Source organism: Dermacentor andersoni, chromosome 5 (assembly GCF_023375885.2).
Source record: "Dermacentor andersoni chromosome 5, qqDerAnde1_hic_scaffold, whole genome shotgun sequence".
Lineage (NCBI taxonomy): Eukaryota > Metazoa > Arthropoda > Arachnida > Ixodida > Ixodidae > Dermacentor > Dermacentor andersoni.
In genome coordinates, this window is record NC_092818.1 from 202,173,741 (window position 1) to 202,195,808 (window position 22,068).

At 49.3% G+C, this 22,068-nt stretch overlaps 1 protein-coding gene across 2 annotated transcripts; it reads left to right on the forward strand.

The window, feature by feature from the left end:
• Positions 1-11,242: 11,242 nt before the first annotated feature.
• Positions 11,243-21,128, forward strand: LOC126532366 (uncharacterized). Of its 2 annotated transcripts, none has more exons than XM_050180083.3 (2): positions 11,243-11,314; positions 19,138-21,128. In XM_050180083.3, the coding sequence occupies exons 1-2, from the start codon at positions 11,312-11,314 to the stop codon at positions 20,683-20,685; spliced, it is 1,551 nt and encodes a 516-aa protein (XP_050036040.2). In that variant the 5' UTR covers positions 11,243-11,311; the 3' UTR covers positions 20,686-21,128. The 2 variants fall into 2 exon arrangements, 1 of the variants encoding a protein (XP_050036040.2); XR_008612804.1 differs by lacking the exon at positions 11,243-11,314 and adding an exon at positions 16,213-16,837 and having other exon boundaries at positions 19,138-19,225.
• The last annotated feature ends 940 nt before the right edge of the window (positions 21,129-22,068 follow it).

Here is a 22,068-nt window from a genome sequence, read left to right on the forward strand (position 1 = left end):
GATCTGTAAAATATTGACAGGTATGATTCCGACAAATTCGATAGCCACGAATAGCCGTTGGCATTCGACCGGCCACCACGAGAGCCAGCGCCCATGCGCTACATATCGTGCTGCAACATGAAAACCAAGGTGTTAGGATCGGCCTGCAGGGGTACTGCTCTGCAAAACTATCTCAGCCCGCTGCAGGTGCGTCGATCGACCCGCGGTGGCGGCGCCCTTCAGAGAACCAGTGAGGACGACAGAGTTAATCCACCATGCGCCTCGTTCGGAGAATCGGCGATGGCAGCAGGGCTGACCACGTTTGGCGCCCAACGTATTGTTGGTTGATTTGCTGGGTGTTCATGGTCTCTCAGCAGCAAGAAGAGCTTCCCTAACAAAAGGGTGCTTTGCGGTACGTGGGCCCCAGGATTCGTCACAGTCTGCTGACACTCGTGGCGACTACAGGACACAAGACAATGGACAACCGGCGGCCACGCTGTGGGGGTCAGCTCGGGTAATAAGACAAGCCTTTCAACACGTAAGCCCCGATTTCTGCGGTGCCCGTCTCACCTCGGAGGGGGCAGTGAAACCTGTGCGAAATGTGTGCGTGTAAGTCCCCTCCCCCGTCCATCAAAGGCGGGCCGGCTACGATGACTCGAACGTTTCCCTCACCTAGGGATCTAGGGAACACGGAGTGTTTATAAGCGGCTGTTTGTCGGCTGCTAGGTGTGCTCGTGATCGTGCTCGTGAGCTGTGTGCTCGCATGCTGTATGCTTCGTCTTGCGTGCTCCATTTGGGAGCCATGCTAGACTGTCGAATGTAGCTTGTTCTAATGTAAATATATGTAAATAAATCCTGTACGCCTAGTTCCTCCCAAGTTCCTCTCTACGACCGTCAACCTGTACAACTGGTGGCAGCGGCGAGATCGCCCGACAACTCCGACAAAGGGTAGCCGAAACCACTAATTTTATGCGTGCTGCTTGCTATATTAGGTGTTTTATCCCTTTTCAGGGAAACGCTCCGCATGCTCACAGTAAGATGTGGAGCACGACTTTCCGAATTTGTATCCCGCAAGAACGCCGCTGACAGTCCAAATCACTGACCGGTGCATTTGTTTACATCGGCAGGTACAGCGACCACTTCGCTTGACATATAATGCTAGCGCTCATCTTTGACGTCAATTAATGACAGAACATATCAAAACAGGCAGATTTTGCACATGTAAGCACCATTGCATCGCTCTGAATCGCGCTATGAGCGACCACGCACCTTTGAAAACAGCGAGCGGGAGACTGTAGTACGGGAGCGTTATGCTGGGGGGGCTACTTATCATTCTTCGTATTCTCTTGACGCACGCAATATGCTACGTAAAGTGGACATAGATGAAGATTTTGCGCGTGTGATAGTTCATTTAGAGAACGCGTAGTATTCTCGCGGGAACGCCGATGCCAGTATAGACATCGTTGGCAGTTGAACGAGGCGGTTGTTTACGCTGCTGTATCGAAGGGGCCTACGCTTGCTGCCCATTTGGGATACGAGGCAACCAGTGCACCTCGGAAGCTAAATAATGGGTCGGCATGACAATACGTAAAAATACACCCCTCTTCGTAGTCGAATTTAATTTAGGGCAGTGCCGGTGAGTGCAGCGGGCAGCTTTCCGTCGAAAACGGCGACGTACCGATGTCGATACTTCTCCGTGCCGTCGCTTCTCGCTTTTTGTATGTGCACTGTACGAAATGCGGAATGGTTTATTTCAAATACGTATGGCCAAACTGAACTACAGAAGGAGTTTTCGTCATCCTGATGGCTTAATAAGCTTCAGGTCAGCCGCTCAGCTCCGCCAGCAACTGACGCATGAACTATACGCGGCTGTGACATATAGGCTTAACCTCGGCTTAACGCGATCGGCGTCGGCACAAACTGTGTGTGCGAATGGCGAGGGCTGAAGTTCGTGCAGCCAACAACGCAACACCACTCGCCTCACATCTCTGACGCGTCTGCAGGGAACGCAACTGCTCGCGAAAGCAACTTCTCACGCCAAGCACTAGCTCACGATCGTCGACTCCTCGACGCTCTCGTCGCTCGTCTGCACGATCCCGGCATGCTCAGCAGGGAACATTCCTGACGTCATGCACAATGTGGCCTGTAACTGAGGAGGAGGCAAGGTGGGTGTTCGAGGCAATTAATTAAATTCATTTGTAAAAAATCTGCGCAACTCACAAACCTGCTTTTTTTTTAAGGACACGACGGAAGTGTTCAGAGGAACGTACCCAGCGAATTTCATCGACATCCGTTGACATCAAAAAATCACCTGAGTTGCCCTTTAAGGCTTTCGCGTTAAAATATATCCGGAACCGACGCGCTGCGGTAATTGGCTAATGCCAATCTTTCATCGCTGTTTGCGAAGAACGCTCTAACTGTTTAGCAACCACTTGTCAGGCACTTTTAAACTTCGTCAGAGACACTGGTTTCAATGAGATATACTTCAGATTGTAGAGTATTTTAGTGTGTTTTGTATATGTTTTATGCCTGTGTCGGGGGGGAAGGGGGAGGGTGCACTGTCTGTAACTCTGTAGAGAAATTCATTTTTCATCCTACCCTTCTGAAGTAGCGTGCTACACGTACCGCCAGACAAATCTCTCCAAGATCCAATAAAGAGGACCCCCCCCCCACCTTCTCTGTCTCGATAAAGTTGGACACATTTTCAACGTGAACCGCCTCGTCAAAATTGGGACGCTCGATCGTACGTGCGCATCACACGCATGACGACGAAGAAATGACGATGCCTGTACAATGACGATGGTGCGACAACTATAGGATGACAATGGCATGACGACGATGGAACGCCCGCGGCGGCACGACGACCACCACACGACCACGGTGGCCTCGCGGCGACGCTGGAATGACAGCGACAGAGTGACTACAATCAAGCAATATGTCGACGATGGCGACTGCATGACGACGACGGCACGTCCGCAATGAGATGACGAAGCTGGACTGATTATGACAATGGGATGGCGAGCCGGAATGATGGCAAGTGTAGGACTGCACGACGGCGTGACGACAATGGTGTGACGACGCTGGGATGACGACGACTGTATGGCGACGACGCAATCACAATGATGGAATGACGACGGCGGTATGATGACAATATAAGAACGCGTTGACTACAGAGTGAAGACGGCGGAAGGATGACGATGGCATCAGAAAGAAAGAATGATGCAATGGCACGAAGTTGATGGAATTACGATGACGCCAGGCCAATGGCGGCGTGTTGGTGTTGGAGCTCGTGCCCGCACTTACATACATCACCAGCCGCTCCCGGCCGCCTCGGTTGTGCATTAAATCTAGTGCATGTTTGCACTATGTCCAGTAGGAGTCAGTTGTGCGAGGCAAGCAGCCAGCAAGCAATACCTAAAATGTGTTGGGAACAGGCAAAAAAGGCTTCGATCAAAATGAATGCCGTGCGAAGCACTTCTTCCCCACCTAAGCGGCCACCTTCATGGCAGCATAATATGTGTCACGAGAGGCATGTGCAACTTTCCACCAATGCCACACCGGCAAGGTGTAATACCCGGTTGCGTCACTATAGGGTTAGCGGCACCCGGGGCGGGTGCTGAACATTTCATTTGCCAAGCGTCACGCTGGGCTGTACATATAGACATAGGCTTTACTGTAGACAGGTCTCCCTGAAATTATTTCACGTCGGGGTCTTCTTAGATAACACAGTCCTTGTTGATGTTGGGATGCTTGAGGGATGACATAACGTCCGACGTAATCCGGAGCCCCCGTTAGAGCGTCTTCCAGATTCCCAGGCCCGGCGGCCAGCAGATGGATCGGATCGATCGCTGAAGAGAGCCCGGGCAGATATTGGAGATCATGTCGAATAAAAAAATAGCGCTTATTTACAAGGTTACACAAAGAACCGGAAGCTAGAAAGGCTGGTCAAAAATCGAAGACTTGACAGACGACGCCTTTGAATCGCATCGGCGGGTTCATTCTTACGTCGAGCTAAGGCCTGCCTCCACAACGCGCGGCGCGCTTATTCTCCTTCTATCGTCCTTAATTCCGTTTGCCCTCTTACCTTAGTACAGGGTATGCAACCGGTCTGTGCAATATCTAACCTCCCTGTCTCTCTTCGTCTTTTCCCCCGCAGAGGCGTCTGCGTCAGCAGGCGTTTGGTGTGTTGCGACACCACGTACCCGAGCACACGAGGGTTGGACCCTCCCGCGTGTAGCCGTGCGCGGCTTAGCCGTGTCCGGGGAAAGGGGGATCCTGGAGGTTGAGCCGATGCCGGGTGTTCGGACCTTTAAGGCCCCCCGGCGGAGGCAACACACCTCTTTGGCCTCTGCTTCACGTAGACGGCACCCCCGGACTGACCCACCCGGGGGAAATCGGCAGTCGCCTTTTCCTGTCCTCCTCTCCAATCTTCGTCTTTCCCTCTCGCCTTTTTCATCTTTCCTGTCTTCTCATCACTTCTCCTCACTTCCTAGTTTCCCGGCGGCAAGGGTTAACCATGTGTAGCTAGCCAGCCTTGGTTATGCTGTATTTGGTTATAGCAGCGATGTACGGCTGGCGTTGGCAGGGTTCCTCTAGCAGGAACTCCTGTCACGTCCCCCTGTTGGGCTCCATGGTGGGTGGTCGGCATCGCGGCCGAAAGTCCAACTGTACTTATGGAAAACGCTTTTCCTGAACTCCCTGATCGCCCTCTGAAACGAGGGCGCACCGAAGAGGTCTTTCAGTTTTTCGGACGCCAAGTCCACAACTTTCCTCGTTTTCATGTGCTCCACGCAGAAAAACCAGCTAAACAAGTGCGAACAATCTCCCCGTTCCTTGTATCTAAGTCTCTTACCGAAGTTTTTGGACCAGGATATAAGGTGTCGAGGATGGCCAGCGGTGACCTCCTCTTGGAGCTCCGCGATCAGAAGCAATTTGAGAAACTGCCTCAGCTAGTATCATTTGGGGAGACCCAAATAGTTGTAACCCCGCACCGCACGATGAATACCTCCCGCGGCGTTGTCTCGGACGATGATTTGCTGGAGCTCACTGAGGCTGAGCTGTTGGAGGGCTTCAGCGAACAGAATCTTATAAATGTCAAAAGAATTAAGATTAGGCGAGATGGTAAAGAAATTGCAACCAAACACCTAATACTCAAACTTCAATTCAAGCGTCCTGCCCGAGTCAATCGAGGCCGGGTACATCAAGCTCCGTGTAAGACCGTACGTGCCAAATTCCCTCCGATGTTTCAAGTGCCAGCGTTCTGGCCACAGTTCGCAGAGCTGCCGAGGCCGCCAAACTTGTGCGAAATGCAGCGCGCATGAACACTCCTCTGAAGCTTGTGAGAATTATCTCCACTGTGTAAATTGTGATGGGGAGCACGCCGCGTACTCGCGGTCGTGCCCATCCTGGAAGAAAGAAAAAGAAATAGTGACGATCAAAGTGAAAGAAAATATCTCATTCAAGGAGGCACGCAGGCGGGTAGCATACCTGCCAAAGAAAAGCTTTGCCGAAGTGGCGCGTCAGGGGGCAGCGTCACAACGGCCTCCGGCGGCTGTCCGACCCACAAACAGTGAGTCGGCAGTTACGCCATCTGCCCCCACGGCGGTTGCAGCTAGCGCTGCTCCGCCAACCCAGCAGACGGGGCCATCGACCCCGAAGGTGGGCGCAGCCGAGGCTGCCCCAACCTCCGAGGCCCCTTCCAGCGCTGGCAACGGCCAGCGCAGCCAAATCCCTCAGGGAGCTCCATCAACCTCCGGGCTGGTGGGCGCAGGGGTCTTGCCTTCCGGGGCAGGACTCTCTCGGAAAACCTCTCGCTCGCAAGAGCGCCTGTCCGGCGTCTCACAGGAGGCAATGGACACTACACCTGTCCTCAAGGCGCACCAAACGCCTAAGGAGCGCCGAGACTCGCTCGAGCGCTTCAGAAAGGGCAAAACCCCTATTACAGGGCCTCGAAAGGGCTCTGTAATCTAAGACATCCCTTCCGTTTCCGTAAACACAGCACCAATTTACTTTAAATATGGATACACAAATAATTCAGTGGAACGTCAGAGGTCTTCTTAGAAACCTTGATGATGTACAAGAACTCATCCACAAACATAATCCAAAAGTGCTGTGTTTACAGGAAACACACTTAAAATCCAAACACACAAACTTTCTCCGAACGTATGTTACGTTTCGCAAAGATCGTGATGATGCCGTCGCATCATCGGGTGGTGTTGCGATTGTCACTCATAAAAGTATAGCCTGTCAACCTTTACAGCTACAAACGCCCCTTGAAGCAGTGGCGGTTCGAGCTGTTATCTTAAACAAACTCATCACTATTAGCTCTCTTTATATACCCCCACATTACAAGTTAACGAAACATGAATTCCAATCCTTTATAGATCAATTGCCAGAACCTTATGTTGTTCTTGGCGATTTCAATGCGCACAGCTCCCTGTGGGGCGACTCTCGTATAGATACGCGAGGTCGTCTTGTTGAACAGTTCCTTTTTTCCTCTGGTGCGTGCCTTCTGAATCAGAAGAAACCCACATATTACTGTCTTGCGAACAACACCTTTTCTTCAATTGATCTGAGCATAGTCTCCCCGTCCATACTGCTTGAACTCGAATGGGAAGTTACGAACAATCCTTACGGAAGCGATCACTTCCCCATACTATTAAGAACACTTAAACAAAACGAATATCCACCACAGGCTCCTAGGTGGAAAATCGATACAGCCGACTGGGAGAAATTCCGAACCTTAACTAGCATATCATGGGATGACATGTCCTCGTTAGAAATTGATGCTGCTGTGGATTACTTTACAGCTTTCATTATAGATGCCGCATCTAAATGCATACGTGAAGTAAGTGGCTCGGCATGCAAACGGCATGTCCCGTGGTGGAACGATGAATGTAGAGTCGCACGTAGGAATCAAAACAAAGCGTGGGGGTTGCTACGTGCTTCGCCCACTGCAGAGAATCTTGTTAACTTTAAGAAAGTTAAGTCTCAAGGCAGGAGAACCCCCCGACAGGCCAGAAGAGAGAGTTGGCAAAAGTTTTTATCGAACATCAACTCGTTTACAGATGAGGCGAAAGTCTGGAACGGCGTAAATAGAATTAGAGGGAGACAAACATATTCACTCCCTCTGGTAAACACACAGGGTGACACGCTGCAACATCAGGCAGACTCACTTGGGGAGCACTTTGAGAGTGTGTCAAGTTCAAAACATTATTCGAAATCCTTCCTGAAGTATAAGCAAATAGAAGAATGTAAGCCACTCAAAAGAAGATGTCTACAGAATGAATCGTACAACTGCCCTTTCAGTATTGCCGAGTTGAGAGCTGCCTTGAGCTCATGCAAGAGCTCTGCACCGGGATCTGACAAAATGATGTATGAAATGATCAAAAACCTACACAATGACACCCAAGTTACACTACTCACACTTTTCAACACCATTTGGGCTGCAGGATACCTCCCAACTGCATGGAAAGAAGCCATTGTGGTTCCTGTTTTGAAACAAGGCAAAGATCCTTCCTTAGTGGCAAGTTACCGCCCGATCGCCCTCACGAGTTTCCTTTGTAAGGTATTTGAAAAAATGATTAATCGGCGACTCATCCATTTCCTTGAAATGAGCAAAATGCTTGATCCGTATCAGTGCGGCTTCCTAGAAGGGCGGTCCACAACCGATCATCTCGTACGTGTTGAAGGAAATATCCGGGACGCATTTATACATAAACAGTTCTTCCTATCGATATTTCTCGATATGGAAAAGGCATATGATACAACGTGGCGTTACGGAATCCTAAGAGACTTGTTAGAAATGGGCATCCACGGTAATATGCTAAACCTAATAGAAAGCTATCTGTCCAGTCGTACCTTCCGCGTAAAAGTCGGTAACGTACTTTCGCGTCCTTTTACGCAAGAAACGGATGTACCCCAAGGAGGCGTGCTCAGCTGCACACTCTTCATCGTGAAGATGAACACGCTTCGCGCTTCATTACCACCGGCAATCTTTTATTCTGTCTACGTGGACGACATACAAATAGCTTTCAAATCCTGCAACCTCGCAGTGTGCGAGAGGCAGGTACAGCATGGCCTGAACAAAGTGTCGATGTGGGCAGACAAGAATGGATTTAAGATCAATCCTAACAAAAGCTCTTGCGTTCTTTTTACAAGAAAGAGAGGAATGATCCCAGATCCTTGCTTAGAACTGGGTGGACAACAAATACCTGTAAACAAAGGGCATAAATTTCTAGGTGTTACACTGGACTACAGACTCACTTTCGTCCCCCACATTAAACATCTCAAAGAAAAATGTCTAAAAACAATGAACATAATGAAACTTCTATCCCAGACTACGTGGGGTAGTGACAGGAAGTGTTTATTGAAACTCGATAAAAGCCTCATTCGATCACGATTAGACTATGGTGCCGTGATTTATCACTCTGCCGCCCCGAGCGCACTAAAGATGCTAGACCCAGTCCACCATCTAGGAATCCGACTGGCCACAGGCGCTTTCAGAACAAGTCCCATACAAAGTTTATATGCAGAATCAAATGAGTGGTCACTTCATCTTCAGAGAACATACATCAGCCAAACATATTTTCTGAAAGTCCACTCAAATCCTCAACATCCCTGTTTTAATACCATTAATGACATGACATATGCTACACTCTTTCGCAATCGTCCCTCCGTAAGACAGCCTTTCTCGCTGCGCGTGAGGGAGCTTAGTGAAGAAATGCACGTTCCACTCTTCGAGCTTCGCCTTATGCATCCAGCCAAGCTGCTACCTCCTTGGGAGTGGCAGCTCATACAATGCGATATATCTTTTGTGGACGTCACAAAACATGCTCCAGAGATTGAAATCCAAATGCATTTCCGGGAACTTCAGCACAAATACTCCTGCACGGAGTTCTACACAGACGCATCAAAGTCACACGACGGGGTGTCCTATGCAGCCGTCGGTCCATCTTTCTCGGAATCCGAGGTACTACATCCGGAAACCAGTATCTTTACGGCTGAGGCCTACGCACTGTTGTCGGTTGTAAAGCATATAAAGAAATCAAAACTACAGAAATCAATTATATATACGGACTCCCTTAGTGTTGTGAAGGCCTTGATGTCTTTCTGTAGCCACAAAAATCCGGTAATTAATGAACTCTACTCCGTACTGTGTAAAGCATATATATCTAACCAACATGTGATAATATGCTGGGTGCCTGGACATAGGGGCATCGAGGGAAATGTACTAGCGGACCAGATGGCCACATCAATTTCATTGCATGCAGTTCATCCTACTGCTTCGGTCCCTGTCACAGACCTGAAGCCTTTCTTAAGAAGGAAACTACGAAACCACTGGCAACGCATGTGGGACGAAGAAATAAATAATAAACTGCATGTAATAAAGCCACAATTAGGTTTCTGGCCTGCTGTAACAAAATCCCGCCGGACAGATGTCCTATTCTGCCGTCTAAGAATAGGACACACTTTTGGCACACATAACTTCTTACACACGGGAAACGAGCCTCCAACCTGTGGTAGATGCGGGGAGAGGCTGACCGTCCTCCACGTCCTACTGGAGTGTCGGGAAGCCGAATCCGAAAGAAAAAAACATTTTCTCTTAGCATACCGGCACCACATCCCCCTTCATCCTGTTATGTTACTTGGTCCAGAACCACTCTTTGACACCAACGCCGTCCTAAGTTTTTTGAAAGATGTTGTGTTGCATGTTATTAGCCCCACACGTTCGTAGCGCTTCCTCTCTTCAGAGGATGCCGCTGCGATAATTATTTTGAATAGCACATGCCTCTAGGCCCTTGTGGTTCAAGGGCTCTGGCGAGGCAGTAGTGCTGTAAGCAATTTAACATCTCGCACATTTTAAACAATGCATCATTCTTTTACGATGGATTTTAATGTTCATAGTATTCATCATTAGTCATCGTCATAATTTTATAGCACGTAGATTTTACGCACTTTACAGCGATTATTTTTAGGCCACTTTACAGCCAAGTCACATCTTCCATAATACATCGTTAACACTACCACTTGTCATGGCGCTCTTTGGCCAAACCTGGCCCTTGCGCCACAAAATACCACACATCATCATCATCTTCGTCTTTTCCTGTATACGGCGCAAACTCACAAAGACATCTTCGCGAGCGGCCCGATAATGGAAATTATGTTCGCCACTGGCAACACGGAAATCACTGAAGCGTCCGAAAGGTCTTCAGTGTCTAAACTTGAACATCACTCGGAATTGGCGGAACGAACGCTCATCCAAGAAGCGACGCGCTGTGTTGCTTTTGGGTACTAAACACCGTCGATTCATTGACCGGTCGATCAATAAATTAATCAAGCAATGGAATGCATGCCGCGAAACGTGTTCCACCGCTAAAGTGTCCCTTTAATTCTCATAGCAATGGTTTTCTCATCCTCAATTTTTCGATTACTAAGGGCGAATCCGACATTTTTTTTTTCTGCATCATTCGGTACTAAGGTTTGGTCGTCACTGGCCACGTCGTGTCTTTCGTATGATACTCCTTTTATGATCGTATTATCAACTTGAGCTCTTCCTTCATGTCAGCGACTGAGCGAGGCCAATTTCGTTTAATGTCGCTAAGTTTCGTGCCCACAATTTCTAGCCTAATGGCGAATCATATGCGTAGCATGCAAGGTTGATTTTATGAGCCTTTCTGCCGCATGCCATCGGGCCATGGTCAACAGTAGCGGAGCACGTCGCGCCGCCAACAGGGAGACGAAACGAACCGAACAGGCGCGCTCATCATCGCGCGGCGCCACTCATTGTGCAGCGGCCACACGTGTCCGTGATGGTCGTCCGAGACGCTGATGGAAGAGCGTGCAGTGTTGGAGGCACAGGTGGGCGTCGAATGAAACACGCGAGACGAAAAAAAAAAAGCTTGAGCGAGAGAGTGTCCGGGCGACGTTCTCCCGTCAGCCGTGGTGTGGCCGAACGGAATACAAGACGAGGGTTGGTAATTGCTCAGCAGAAATTTACGCTCTGAAGGTGACCCACTTAATAAGGCTAACCTTCTTGTGGGTGGGCTGCGCAGTGTGCGTAAGCGCGGAGAATCCCCGGGCCAACCGAAGACGCCCGGACGAACAGCGAGAAGGCCGAGAGGAGCGGCTAACGTGGCGGCCGGACGATAGAAAGGGAAACGCGATGGCGCGATTAGCGAGGCCCTGCCAAGCAGGCGAGCGAGATGCAGCGTGGAAAGTGTCTTCGGATGAGTGCCGGGTATAAAAGCCTCTGGCGGCGGCCCATGGAGAACACTCGAGGGGTTGCTTGAGCCGTTGCAGCCGCGCCTGAGAGGAACACGCCCACTTGATCATGGTGAGTGCGAGCGGGGTCGAGAGTAGTCAGGCATTCACTACCGCTGATTCAGTGCGGCGGTAGAAATCTATTTCTAGAAAAAAAAAGCAGTAAGCGACTTACCAGAGTACTGCGCTCTGTGACGGAGTTTCTGCTTCCTAGACAAAGCTGCGTTTTGTCCCACGACGAACTCCCATCTCGCTTGTAGTCGAACGTACCAATCCGCCTTACCGCGACGATGACTAGCAATGGTTTTTAACGAGTCATTTCCATAGCTTCAGTGACACGATGCCGGTGGCAATTTCCAAGGAACTTTGTATTGGATGCGAGAAGGTGGTCTTTGTATACGATACAACTCAGATCGGGAATGACGAGCAATGAGAAGCCATTCATCGCAGTTCGTCCGTAAGCGGCAGCAAAGAAAGCGGGCGTCCGCAGGATGGGAGGGTTGTCCCGCTCGTGCTGCTTTCACCCCCCCCCCCCCCTACACATCGCCTCACACTCCCTGTATTCGCACACATCTTGCATGTGCGAATTACTCATCGTAATTTCGCTGTGCTGTCCTCATAGTGTCAGTTGAGCATGACTGATTAGCGAGGAGCAAATTCTTTCTCCGACCAATTAGCATGATGAACGGCCCCGGGTTGAGCCAAATATATGGGAATTTGCGCGGGCTGTTTTATTGACATTAAGCTAAGATGTCCTTGAGTATTTGACGTGAAAACAATAAGAAGTGGGAAAAAATATTGGACATGAAGCGCCAATCAGTTTCGCCGAAATTTCAGCGCATTAAATCCGGCACGGGCGGAATACGACAAGATTTTTGATAACGCAGTGAGCAGATCTTTAGGTTGCTAGGGTAACGCCGCATCTGGACGCTCGAAAGCCGCGCGGAGACTCGAAACACGCGCGGAAGGTTGCAGTTGTTTCTGCGCCCCTTGTCGTCTCGGTTGCTCCATTGAGCTAGCTTGCCGTGTTTGGTCGCCCTCTCAAAGCGCGAACAGCGAGGTATAACTTACCGTCTAACAACAGACTTCGAGCGTTGTTTCTTTTTGGGATGTATACAGCAATGACGTAATACAGACGGAGGTTGACATGAGTTACTGTCTTCCAGCACTTTCCTTGAGGTGCGCTTCAAGAGAAAACGAAATCCTGAGTAAGCCTGTGTCAAGCGTACGAGTAATGTTTTTTACCAAGCAAATATTTTACGATGAATGTTACTTAAGAAGCAAATATTTCGAAATAAATCCACCAGTTAGTATAGACATAGGCTGTCCCTCTTTGCTTTGAGTGGCACATAACCAAAATTGCTCATGACTTTTCTTTGAGGGAATGCTAGCAGAAAGTAGCGCTCCACGAACGCGAATGAGGACCCGCAGGCGCTGCCGGATCTCGAGCCTTTCCCCGAAGCAGTCGCTGGTGCGCGTGCTTTCTCATATGGACGGCTTCATGAACTCTGGTTCTTGCTTCTGCCGAGAATCCACGCTTTGATGAAGAAATCAACTGGCACTTATTATTTGACACAGAGGTGAGCGCGTAGACCAGGTGGTGACAATCGTGCCTGTGAAATCCGAAATGACTGCTCAACCGGGAAAGCAGGTAAAATTTCAAAAGAAAAAAAAAAGGCATTGGCGCCCTTCGTCTAAAGAGAGCCCCGCTTCCAGTCAGAAAGCCAATGTCGCACGCGCAAATGCCGCTGTACAAGATGAACTGCCTGCGACGTCACAGAATATGGCACGTGGGTTTAGTAAATCATCCAATGCAGAACCGCCCCTGGAAGTGCACCGCGCAACAACGAGAGGGAATCACCGATCGGCGGACGGCCCGCGTGTGATACAAGCGAAGCGTTTTTTACGTTCACGAAACTTTCTTTGCCTCCTCTTCGCGTTTATATAACTCGATGCTCCTTCTCGCTCAATGCAGGCTCTGGGCCCATTTTGTTGCCTTTCACTTTCTCCACACTCGAGTGCTTTTGTTGCCTACTTCCTCAATTCTTGCCTCTACTTCCTTATTCGGGCAGTGGTACATGAATCCATTCTGCAGGATCGGCCCAGAATGTTCCCGGAAGAGGCTAATAAAGCTTCGCGGCTCAAGAAGCTGCAGGACAAAGTAGAGGAGCTCCGACTGCGTTCCTTGCTTCATTCAAAGAACTCTTCTAAACTCCTTCACATGAAGCTTGTTTTCTTTAATCTTAGGGTAACGCTCTATGCTGAAGGTCAATATCATACGCTGAATAACTCTCATTATGCCTAAGACACTGGGAAGCATATGACACACACTTACTGTTTGAAATCTCTCTTTTGAATGTCAAATCTCTGCTGAAACGTTTCGTGTGCACTTTCAAGTGTTCCATATGATTTCATTGTGTTTACCGAATATTTCTTCCGGAACCTGTATGGCTTCCACATAAGTTCTGTTTAATTTCCGCATGTATCGTAAGGAAAACATACTGAAATACTGGAATGCGCACTAAGCGCTTTAGCAGCGATATATTTGGTTAAATAACAAAGACAAGACATATGCTCTATGTTTTTTTTTTTTTTTTCGTGTGTGTGTGTGGTTGAGTACCTTGCGGTAGCCCTTTTTACGGTGTAGTTTTCGAATTCAATAAAATTAGCTCCAACGTCCATTCTGTCCTGTCCCCTTTTCTGTTCCTCTATCTACGGTGTTTCTTTTTCCCATGAAGCGCTGAAAATATCACTGACGTAAAATCTCTCACATATAATACGGCAAATTAGGATGAAATTAAGGATTGTAAGCAAGTATGCCTGCTCGTAACTTCTGCGCAGCTTACATCATATTCGTGAACTGTGCTCATCAGATGTTAACCTTATGACACATTTTCGCTGTGTGCACAAGTGAATGCGTAAGTTCTGTTATGTAGCATCTCTGTGACTGAAACCAAGTTTTTATGACGCACTTTTCCATCTTCAATTTGGTATTCTTTCCTCGTAAAGAATTTTATGAATAAATGTTTTGAGCAACAAGAAATGTGCGCATGTAGAATTAATCTATATATATATATATATATATATATATATATATATATATAGTGTTCTATATATATATATATATATATATATATATATAGTTTTCGCGAACACTATATATATAGTGTTCGCGAAAACACCCTATATATATATATATATATATATATATATATATATATATATATATATATATATATATATATATATATATAGGGTGTTTTCGCGAACACTTTCAATATGTTTTAAAGGTTGCCTGTGGCAGATAGCGCAATTCTAGTTGGTGAGCCCGTCTGCTCGAAGCGGCGGACACTACTCGCAAAAAAAAAATATATAGATGCAAAATAGGCTAATTAGCACGAATTCGCTAATTACGTTTTAGCTAATTATCTTATGACCTATATTGCAATTTACAAATTCTAGCAGTGGTCTTCGCAAGGCGGATACACTTGGAACGAACTCTCAGGACGACACCAGTTTCGAGATGTAAATTCCCAAACTTTGCGTAGAAATGCATTGGCGTTCCAGTTACTTGTGTGCTTCAGTGCATGAAACGATGTTTTGTTAACAAATTAACTGGAACGCCAATGCATTTCTCCGCGAAGTTCGGGCATTTATATCTCGAAACTGGTGTCGTTCTGAGAATTCGTTCCAAGTGGATCCGCCTTGAGAACTCCATGGCTAGAATTTGTAAATTGCAATATGGGCCATAATGCAATTAGTTAGAAACTTAATTAATGAATGTTTATTAATTAGTCGGTTTTGCATCTCAATTTTTTCTGCAAGTATTTTCCGCCGCTTCGAGTAGACCAGCTCGTGAACTAGAATTGTGATATCGGCCACAGGCAGCTCTTAATGATTTTTGAAAGTGTTCACTGAAACACGTTGTATATATTGGTGTCGCTACCTTTTCAAGGACGTGTATTGCAATTAAGTTACTACAAGTCTTATATTCCTTCTCAGCCGGAGGACCTCGCAGCAAAGTGCGAATGGTTATATTGGTTCTAGGCTGATTATAGTGAACGGTTATAGAAATGATGTGGAGTAAAGGACGCCCAGTGACGTCTGTAGTAGCAGTTTACTTGCATTGTTTCCAAATACATTCGAGGATTATTCACAACTTGTTCACGATTCCTTTACGGGATGGCGTACCTTTACAATAATGCCCGCGAATTTTCCCTATGGTACATGTCTGATTACAGCTACGGGAAACTCAACAGCGGCTACGATGTTTTATGCACTTGCCTCGCTATAAAGCATTACGCAAGCATATATAGTATAGAGTGTGCTATCGGCACTAGGTTAACAACATTCCGCTGACAGAGATTAATTCCAGGGGTCGTTTGCAGGTCTCACTTGTAAATCAGAATGAAGGACACGTCATTTTCTCTCTCTTCCTTTTAACCTCCAAGGAGACAGTGGAAATACAGAGCAGTTTTCTGCTATAAGCTAAATGAACCAATATGTAATGTTCACAACAGATGGAAAGGAGTAGCTACTAGCAATACCAATATGCACTCACGAACACGGTCAAGGAAGCATTCATCTTCCATCATCCGCTTGGGGGAGTAATTGGCTGCTATTTCGACGTTTTTCCTGCCCTTGCGACGACTAGCATCTAAAGGGCTGTTGTATCCCCCGGGATATATAAAGCCACTCTTCTCGTCAGTTCCTCCTAAGCACGCGCTGTTAGATTGCAGGGCAGAGGTCACTGCCTGCTATAAACAACACTCAAGCCAGACGCTCTGTCAACTTACCGCCGTCGATGGCCATACCTTCGAATGCATACAAGAAGGCTACGCGAAGCTCGTTGGCTTGCGCCTACTTACATGCAACAAGATCGCGCACGTAAATGGTCGGTGAGCCATGCGCGTAGATGAACACGTATATACCGAAGGAAGCGGGATAATCGTTTCGTGCTGATTGGCAGGGGCTTCATTTAGCGCCTTGGGCGCAGCGCCGTATGCCGTTGACAAATTGTATAGGGAACGCCCGATGAATTAGCACGTTTTTGTGAGACCGGATCCGGGTAGGTCTAAAGAAGCCATAGCCCAAGATGGCAACCAACAGATGAGAAGCGCAGCTGTCTGTTGGCTGCGCTGAATAGGCTGCGTACTCGTCGGCTGTCTTGTGCATTATGTGCAGTTGCAATCGCTCGGAACAATGACGGTCGAGTGCGCCTAAAAAGCGCGGCCGTGTTGCGTGCCAGACTAACGTACCCTACAGTGAACTGTTGCCGCACGGAAGTCTTTTGTCGCCGTTTTGAGCGCGGGCATTGTGATGCGCCTAAGCCACAGCACTGCAGCCTGCGGAAACATGCGTATACAAAGCCGCGTTCCCGTGAGAAGGCTCTGGCAGGCGGTGGGAGCGGCCCGCTTCCGCAACCGGTTCTCGGAGCGACCGCATTCTGCCCCTCTCGCTTCCGCAACGAAGAAACAGGCCGCCGCCACTGCGCACCGGAGGAGTCGGCACAGGCCCTTCCACACTGGACTTGGTCCTACACGTGTGTCTGCACTGCTAGCGACGTTCCAGTGGTTATGACGGCACTGCCGATTAGGTGAGTGCTGCTCTGCGCGACGTGGCGGCCTCTGGCGCGCTTCCGCTTTCCGAAAGCACCTTCAGCTGCGCAGTCCAGAAACGTAGCAGGCGCTTTTTAATATTCCTTCGCGACGCACCTGTCGTTCGTGATGGTGCCGTCTCAAGATCAACACCCGGGTCTGATTTTGATCGATCGACTCCTTGCTGACCGCACATATAATATTCGCTACTTCAACGCGTTTCACACCGTTTCCTATTTACATTCACGAACGCGTGCTGGCACTTTCGGCTGAAGTAGCTCATAGGCCTATGCATCGGCGCTGATTATATCAAATGCCAAGTTTAGGAACCAGACTACCCGAAAGGCTCGATGTTCAGACTTGCTGCGCTTGTTTCTCTTGTAGCCTGTGAGGGCAGTGCTGGAATGCACGCTTCTGGTGCGCTTATTAGCTGCTTCGTTCCTATCATATTGTCGGGTAGCAGCACGCACGTGTCTATCACTTCTTCGTTCAGCGACTATCTTTGAGCGGTCTTCCGCTCAATTCAAACTTCTGTTTTACTTAATATCCGTGAGATCTGCGCCAAAACGTGATAATTTCAGCGCATGCTTCGGCAGTGGTCAAAACATGCTAAGGGCTCATTTATAGTCATACCTTTGAGCCGATAGATTATGCTCACACGAAGGTTTTTTTTTCCTTTTCTTCTTTTTTTTTTGGGGGGGGGGGGCACACAGCGCAGGTGACACCTACATACATGCGCTCACTAACAATCGCATCTCATTCATTCTCGCCTGTTCAAGAATTACATGTCCTGAAGTTCTAACGGCGCCTGATCTCTAAGAGTGGCCTTATTGCATGCAACACACATTCACAGTCTCACATTCCAGTCTCGCATTGCTACTCGCGTAGCACACACACACACACACACACATACGCAATGTGGTCCGTTTCCCTATGCAAAGATGAGCCGATATCGTCGCTGTTTTTCGCCGCACACTTTTTTACCACACCGCAAAAACATGGCGCACTTCATGGAAAAGCCGATATTCTTCATCGCACATTCCATTACACACCGCCACGTGGTTCATGTTCGCATGTAGAAAAGGCCAGCGTCGCCAGACTTTCAGCACGCAGTTTACCCCATGCCGATATTCTCCGACACACAATACTGCTAATCTAGCTGGCGAGATTCACTGTGGAGATTCACGTTAAAAAAAGAAAGAAAAGAAAGAAAAACACGCGTCCATGTGGTGCCCACCTACACTAAGCACTGCGTGGCTGTTTTGTCAACCAGGGCCACTGCACGTGCGCCGGTGACGTCACGCTGTGACGTCGCCGGCGCGATGTGACGTACCCCAGGAGAGGTCTACAGAGTTTCTTGCAATCTTACTTAGATGGAAATCTGGCGCCATCATCTACACAATTTCCTAAAGCCGCTGTGTCTTCTTGAGAATGCCGACATGTCGATGCAGTGAATAGCAGTGGAGAAATTGTGGCAAGGAGACACAGTATCTCCAATGCTATTTACTTCCACTTCATGCTTAGAAGTATTCCCGCTATTAGACTGGGAAGGCTTAGGAATAAGGGAGTGAGGATCAACTGCGAATATCTCAGCAACCATCGGTTTGCAGATGACACTGTCCTGTTTAGCAAGACTGTGGATGAATTGCAACAAATGATTGAGGACCTTAACCAAGAAAGTGTAAGAGTAGGGTTGAAGATTAACATGCAGCAAACAAAGGTAACGTTCAATAGCCTGGCAAAGGAACAAGAATTCATGATCGCCAGTGAGCTTCTAGAGCATGTGCAGGAGTACGCTTATATAGGTCAATTACTCACAGGAAACCCTGATCACGAGAAAGACATCTAAAAAAATAATAATAATCAATGGATTGGTGTGCATACGGCACACATTACCAAATCCTGACTGGGAGTTCACCACTGTCGTTGAAAAGAAAAGTGTACAATCGTTAAATACTACCGGTGCTAGCATATGGCGCATAAACTTGGAGGTTAACAAAGAAGCTCGAGAAGAAGTTAAAGAGCGCGCAAATAGCGATGGAACAAAAAATGTTAGGCGTAACGTTAAGAGACAGGAAGAGAGCAGTGTGGCCAACATTAGAGGAACAAACTGAGCTGGGCTGGCCATGTAATGTCTGAAGCAACCTCACCGCGGCATTCGCATACGTACTACGCGGCTCAGGGCCAGTTTTTCTTCAAGCTACTACCGTAAGAAACGCCCCGTGCCGTTCCTCCAGGCGCTACCGGCAGAGTGCTTACGGTATTCCGGCCAACTGTAACCCGCCTTCTGTCCTCGCAGCACGCTGCACTCGCGCTGCTGTCTGCCCTGGTGGGCGCTGCCCTGGCGGGTAACATTGGTGCTGGCGGCGGAGGCTACTCGAGAGGCGGATACGCCGGCGGATCCCTTGGCGGCTACGGAGCTGCTGGCTATGGTTCTTCTGCTGGCGGCTACGGCGTTGACAGCATCGGCGGCCATCACGCTGGTGGCTACGGCGGCGGTCTCGGAGGCGCCGGCCCTGCTGCGGGAGGCGCTGCAAAGACGGCTCACGGATATGGCTACTCCTCCGGTGGCTACAGCCTAGACGGTGTAGGCCACCATGGTGGCTACTCCGGCGGGGGCTTCGCGCCCGTTGGAGGATACGGCGGAGGTTCAAGCTACGGAAGGGCAGCAGGTGGATACAGCGGCAGTACTGGTGGCTACGGTGGCGACGGCACCGGTAGCAGTTATGGCGGAGCACCGGGTGGCCTTTCGGGATACGCAAAGTCTAAGGCTAATAAGCATTCCGGAAGCCGGTACAGTGGCGCGTCGCTCTTCGGCGCTGCTGGACCGAGTGGTGGCATTGGAGGCGTTAGGCTCACTGGTGCTGGACTAGGGGGCTACGGCAACGAAGGAGGAATTACCGGTGCCGGACTCGTTGGAGTAGGATACGCTGGCGGCGCTGGAGCTGGCAGAGGAGGAAGCACCGCTGCAGCTGTTCCTGGTGGAATCGCGGGCAACGCGGTGACCATACCGGCCAAGGTTATTGTTCTGAAAGTCCCACTATCCGACAGCGAGGGCGGGGGCTTCCCTCGTGGGACCTCAGCCGGCGGGTTTGTGCCTTCCGGCGGAGGATACGGAGGAGCGCCATCCAGCGGAGGGTACGGAGGAGGTTCATCCGGCGGAGGATACGGAGGAGGTTTGTCCGGTGGAGGATACGGAGGAGGTTCGTCCGGCAGAGGATACGCAGGAGGTTCTTCCGGCGGAGGATACGGAGGAGGTTCGTCCGGCGGAGGATACGGAGGCGGTTTGTCCGGCGGAGGATACGGAGGAGGGCCCTCCGGATACGGACCGTCGTCGGGCGGATATGCAAGCGTGGGCCCAGCTGTGTCCGCTGGTCTGGGCGGTAACCACCACGGAAGCTATGGCACAGGTCTGTCGAACGGCGTGCACCACGGAGGTGGTGGACTCGGTGCTGGTGCAAATCACCACAATGCTGGAAGTGGTCTTGGAGGCAGCCTCGGTGGAGGAAAGGGCAGTTACGGATCATCAGGTTACATCGGCAAGGGCGTATTCGATGGAGGACATCACGGTGGGCTCAGTGTGAAGGATGGCTATGCAGGAGCTGGAGCAAACGGTGGTGGTCTCGCTGGAGGTTACGGTAGCAGCTACGGAGGTGAACCTTCCGAAGGCCACCGTGGCAGTTACACCGGTGGCTACGGTGGAGCGGGGGGCTATCCGGGATCTGGTACGCATGGCTCTGGCGCCGGCAAAGCTGCCTTTGGAGGAGCGCATCACGGTGGCGGCGGCCAAAGAGAATCCAAGGGCGGCGGCGGCGGCTACGGTGCTTCAAAGGGTGGTTACTGGTGACTGCTTCATTCATTGGTATCATGCTTTAGCGCTCGACATGCCTAGCTTCACCAGCGAAAGAACTCGCCACCGACTACAGCTTTCATGCAACTGTTTGACTGTAGAGTATCGAAACTGCTTTTCGATGTGTTTTGTTGCGCGAAAGATTGTGACGTGTGCCTCTAGGAGCTCGTGTGCCTCTCGTGAAAGAATGTGATCTTTTGATGTTTCCTTCTTGTACAGTAAATTTTACACACAGAAGAGATACCTACTTTATTTGATTCTGTTATCTGTTTGCTTTCATGGTCACATAACGAGTATTATCACTTCTAAGTGATCAGCTAGCTAGCTGGGCATCGTAGGTGTATGTGCAAACGTACGAGTTGTGCGCAAGTGTCTGCAAGTGTGTGACTGCGTAATTTAACTGCGAGTGAATAAACACCCGATGGCTACCTTTTCGTCTATTGCGCTTGCCACTGTCTTCGGCGCACATATAAAGATAAGCTTTGTTTGTATAATAACCCTCCCTCCACAAACGGTGGATGCTGTGGATCCTGCTGCTGCGTCGGTATACCTCGGCTGATATTTCCATGGAGTTCCATCTAATTTTAGCCGAGCTTCCTTTAAAAAAAAAAAAACCTTGTGCAATATACCATTAGGAGACCTGCGGCATTCAGCCTGCTGCGCTCATCTATCACCAGAATAAGGTTTCTGGTTTAATTACCTCGCTCATTATACATTAGCTAATCCACCCCTACATTTCTAAATTAAGGGCATGACTTTCGAGGTGAAAGTTGTTATTGCATCCTAAAATATCCAATTCAGTCATTTTAAGCGCGCTACATGTTCTGTGTATTTCTTTTTCCCTGCTGTAATAGCAGAGCCTCAAATAAGAGAAGGGCCACGGGACCAGTGGCTCGAAAAGTGATTTGGAGGAACTAACACCGCTTACTGCCGGACTCGGCAACCACCTGGTCATCACGCAGTCTGCGATGATCACAGGGTACACGCTATTCGCGCTCAGTGGAAGCCAACACCCACAGCCTCCTGGCGGCAGCCGAGTCAGGCAATGATCGGAGTTATATGGCTACTTTGAATCACTTCTGAAGCCTCTGAGAGAGCAATGTACGGATCATTTCTAACCCACGCTCCACCGGAACCCGAAAGTGCCATGTGCTGACCCCCCCGAGACCAGACCGGTGGTGTCAAACATGGCCAGCACCCGGCCCAGGCCCGAAAGATTCGGTCACTGCCCCGCTCGGTTCGGCCCACTATTCCTTCAGTCTAAAGGAAGCATGGCACAGTTCTCGGTTATTGTGAAGGTACTTGGCGCAGGCATAAATTTGCAAGAGGCACATTTCACTGCATCAGGCTTTCCGTGCAAGTTGCTGCTGACAAAAACAA